General features: G+C 34.4%; 1 protein-coding gene across 1 annotated transcript; it reads left to right on the top strand.

The window, feature by feature from the left end:
- Positions 1 to 516: 516 nt before the first annotated feature.
- LOC149563799 (uncharacterized) lies at positions 517 to 1,437 on the top strand. The gene is made up of 2 exons (XM_089828248.1): positions 517 to 940; positions 1,048 to 1,437. Exons 1-2 carry the CDS (start codon positions 554 to 556, stop codon positions 1,435 to 1,437), a joined length of 777 nt encoding a protein of 258 aa, XP_089684374.1. The 5' UTR covers positions 517 to 553.
- The last annotated feature ends 3,084 nt before the right edge of the window (positions 1,438 to 4,521 follow it).

Below are 4,521 nucleotides of genomic sequence, written 5' to 3'. Positions count from 1 at the left end.
TAAAATGTTTTACTAACTTGAGTTTAACATGTTCTTAGGTTGCTGAAACCCGCTTTGCCTCTCACACAATCGTCTTGAGATGACTTGTGAAGGTAAAAGAAGCATTGAAGCATATGGTCATTAGCCCCCAATGGGGCATTTGGAAGAATTCCAATACAGCAAGGGCTTTAAATGTGAGAAGAATGATACTAGATGAGGATTGGTGGGGTCTTGTGAGTTGTGTTGGAAATCACCGATCCAATAATGGCAATGCTTCGCTTCGCAAATAGTGATGAGCCATGCCTTGGGGATATTTATGATTCCATGGATAGTATGCTGGAAAAAATTAAAATGGTAAGTTTTACGCTCTTTTACAACAATTTTTTATTTGAGAGATATCTAGATTCTAAAGTTTAAATTGACATATTCAATAATTATAATTATTATTCATATTTCATATCTTAGGTCATACAGAGGAGGGAGAATGATCCCGAGGACACCCTTTACAAGAATGTCGAAAAAATTGTTCATCATCGATGGAACAAGATGACCACACCTTTGCACCTCCTTGCATATGCTCTATCCCCGAGGTACTGTAGTTCTTATCAAATGTTTGTGCTTATTTTATCCAATGTTTGTGCTATTGATATTTGATAGTGTTCAATTGTCTTTTGTTATCCCCAGGTACTATAGTGCAGATGTACTTCGCCTTCCAGGTAGAGTGCCACCATTTAGAGATGCAAAGGTTGCAGATGGGTATAAGAGGGCACTAGCTAAGATATTCCAAGATCCAGAGATTGGGGCAATTGTGAGGAGTGAATTTGCTGCTTTCAACTCAGGTGAGGATTTCGACCCTATTGCCATAGCAGACCAAAGCAGGATGGGTGCCATCAAATGGTGGTACCTTCATGGGCAAGCCTTCACGTACCTCCAACCTCTTGCCATAAAGGTCCTATCCCAAGTAAGTTTGTAAAATTAAGCTTAAGGTTAACATTCTCAATTCCTTGAATTTATTATTTAATTTATTTATCTTGATTTTTGTATTGATAATTTTTAATTTCTCTTTAGGTTGCCAGCTCTTCTGCCGCTGAGCGGAATTGGAGTACTTACTCCTTTATCCACTCAATCAAACGCAACCGGTTGGCTCCAAAAAAATCAGAAGACCTTGTGTTCATTCACAACAATTTGTGCTTGTTGTCACGGAAGGACCCTAAGTACAAGAAGGGGCCCGAAAAGCTTTGGGATGTAGCCCCCGAGACTCCTGATTTAGATATGACCATCCGGGATCTTGCTAGATCCACTTTGATTGATGTGGATGATGAGGAGGAGGATTATGAGTTAACAATCCCCTCTACTACTAGTGGTTTGGGTTCCTCTACTGATACAGATGCAGCACTTCAGCTCACCAGTACCCCTCTGATGCGGATTTTCTTGAAAATCCATTTGATGATTAAATAAAAAACTTTTGTGTTGACTCTTGACTCTTTTATGAGTAAATCATGTTATAAACTTTAATTTTAATAATCTATATTTTGAATGTTACAAACTTTCACTTTCAATAATTCAATGTGAATGTGTTGATTTTCTTTATAATCGTGAAAATAGATTAATTATCAATGTCATTGATCAAGTATACTAGATTCATAGATGCATACTATGAAATGATTTAGTTTTAGAATTATGTATATTTCTCTTATTTTTTAGTATATATATATATATATATATATATATATATATATATATATATATATATATATATATATATATATATATATATATATATATATATATATATATGCACGAATCCTCCACGAATCATAATTGGGAAAAAAAAAATCCCGAATCCACGGATCCGATTCACGTGCCCGAATTGGATTCGTGTCATGAATCGGCAACTAAGTTTAATACCGTTGCATTTGAGGATCAACTAATTTCACTATAACATCAATAGTAACATATATTGACTAAAACCACTTGACAAGAGACAATCCTAGCCTAAGCAGTCTTCGATTTCATGGTCATTACCTCAAGCATGTTACCAATATTGATAAGCAGGGCACCAGGGATTGGTTGAACAAGAATCCATTCACCATCCATATAAGATAATTTTTGTTTTTGATGTTGTTATCACACTTTTGCAGCTGAAGGCTTGGCCCTTTTCTTCAGTTTTTGGGTTGTGATGTAAAACCATTATGTCTATTCCTTCTTTGCTACCTCTGAATCGGTTTGTTGTCAGTTCAAGCAAACTACTGTTCAAATGTAATAACTATCTTGAGTTGATCTACAAGATGAAAAACCCAATTATGCCACACTACTAAAGAATGAAAATCAAATTTTCTTGACCAAGAAATAATGGTAGAGAACCTAAGAAATAGTGAAGTCCATCGTTCAAACAAAATTCATGACATTCTTGTAGTGGGTAATACAGGATAAATTTTATCAGCACACAAATAAGAGAGCTATATAAGAACCTTGCCACATTACTCCCATATATAATTGTTGCAGTATGAGAAAATGGAATGTTATAATCTGGAATTTTTTTGGAATACACAACTTCTATGGCTTGACTCCCTGCAATACTTGCCAATGGAAATTATTGGACAACTCTTCTTTTCTCATGGATCTTGTTACGAATTTAGCACTTTTACAGATGCAGTGTGAATGGAAGGCAAATTGGTTTGTACGTCATACCAAAGTTTAACTACTTGGTTCAATCCAATGTTTTTAATCTGTGTTTAGTTTTACAATATATTCTCTAGTTTGTTATATAGTTTAAATTTCTAAGTTTTTAGTAGTCTAGATCTTTGTGCTTTAGTTCCAATCGAGTCTGGTCTTTAGATGTTAATATCAATAGATTGCTAGTAGAATAAAGGGATCTAGAACATTGAATGCTTGACCTAAATGCCTATTTCTCTTGTGGGCCAAGTCTTCTCAACAATCTGATTTGAATTGTATGCTTTGGAGGCCCACTTGTTTTATTAATAAACTAAATATTTGTTTGCTAGTTTAAAGCTTTAAAAATTTCACTATGGAATCATTGGTTGAGTAATCAGATCAATGTATTGTTTTGTAGACAATTCTATAAGAATGAAGAGGGCATTTGAGCCTCAATGTATGCCCATTCTCTTGGTTGCATATGGGAATAAGCAGAGCACTTGTAGTGCTCGAGAACTAATCTTGTTGAAGGAAATCTAGCCCCATGACATTAGTATTCATCATGGCAATTATTTATTATCTACTACTCAGATTTATACTCAAACTTACACCACCACTATCTCAATAAGATGTTTTGATAAGAGGGATCATACATTCTCACGTCTGTGAAAAAGTCTTATATTAGAGTGCTAATGGAACGTAAAACAAAAAAATCTGCTGCCTATCATTGCTTGATTAATGTTAGCAAACACATTATTCTATTCCTCACAACCGAAAGGCTATCAACTTCATGCTATTATATGTTCCTTTTACATTTTAATTGTAAGTTCTTTATTTTTGAAGATAACTTGTGCTTTCATTTTAAATTTCATTGTTCCTATTTATAACTTCTTTTATGCACTTCATTTTATATGTAGCTGTCTGAAATAAATTTTGAAGTTAGCTTGAATTTATTATTATTGTAGAAGACTAATTTTGTGTAATACATTTCATATGTGACTGAAAGGAATTACGAGGCCAGGTGCATATTTTGTATTGCTTTTTAGAATATTATGTAGTTGCTTTACTCTTCCGCTTTCTGCATTGCACAATGGATTGGCCATGTTGTTTGAGCTAAGTCAATGAGTATTACCAAAAATGCCTACCTCTTGGGTTTTGTTTACTATAAATAGATTAAGGCAACAACTTCAACATGATTAATGTTAGTGCAAATTGTTTTCGTTTTCTATTTAGTTAATTCATGTGTAAAAGGAATTTAGGGCATGTTTGGTTGTTGGAATATGATTTGAGAATTGGAATTTTGAATTCTGGAATTTGAAATCTACATTACGGTTTTTAGAATTTAATTTGGGACCGTTTGGGTCAAAACCAAAAATATCCGATATTTTGAACTTGTTATTCCAGACTAGTTTGTTTCAAACCCAAAAGTTTGACATTACCATTAGATTGGGATCTCCGCCAACAATATCATCAACTTTGATCAAGTATTTTGGATGCCCAAATGAAGGTTGCTTTGAGCCTAACTCTGCCAAACCTTCATTTTAATGCTTCAATTTGGCTTAACTCTTGATTGTGCACCAATCAGAAATGGAGGACATTGGCACATAGATTTGGGGGGTCCTTTACATCAACACATGTCCTTACTGCTAACCTCAATTGGCATTTTAGAAAGACATGCATCTTTTGAACATTTGTCATATCTCCTCTTTTATTTGTTCCTTGGAAATATTGACTCCTAGCCTGTGACAACGTTAGTGGGTGCTTCTACACTCTACAGTCTTGTCAATGAGCATGACACTACAAGTTCACTTTGGAACACTTAATCGAACATTTCACTACTTTGAGATCTTTCCAACTATCAAGACTTTCATCTCTTTGCATATATTG

The sequence above is a fragment of the Cupressus sempervirens genome, chromosome 4 (genome assembly GCF_028749045.1).
Source record: "Cupressus sempervirens isolate cs-2001-9-10 chromosome 4, ASM2874904v1, whole genome shotgun sequence".
Classification (NCBI taxonomy): Eukaryota; Viridiplantae; Streptophyta; class Pinopsida; order Cupressales; family Cupressaceae; genus Cupressus; species Cupressus sempervirens.
The sequence above is the reverse complement of the archived record's forward strand: the minus strand, read 5'-3'. Positions and strand labels throughout refer to the sequence as shown.

Excerpts from the sequence above, each read along its gene's own strand:
- LOC149563799 (XM_089828248.1), top strand. The coding sequence starts at position 554 with ATGCTCTATCCCCGAGGTACTGTAGTTCTTATCAAATGTTTGTGCTTA. Across the intron at positions 941-1,047 it reads CCATAAAGGTCCTATCCCAA|GTTGCCAGCTCTTCTGCCGC; the intron begins GTAAGTTTGTAA and ends ATTTCTCTTTAG.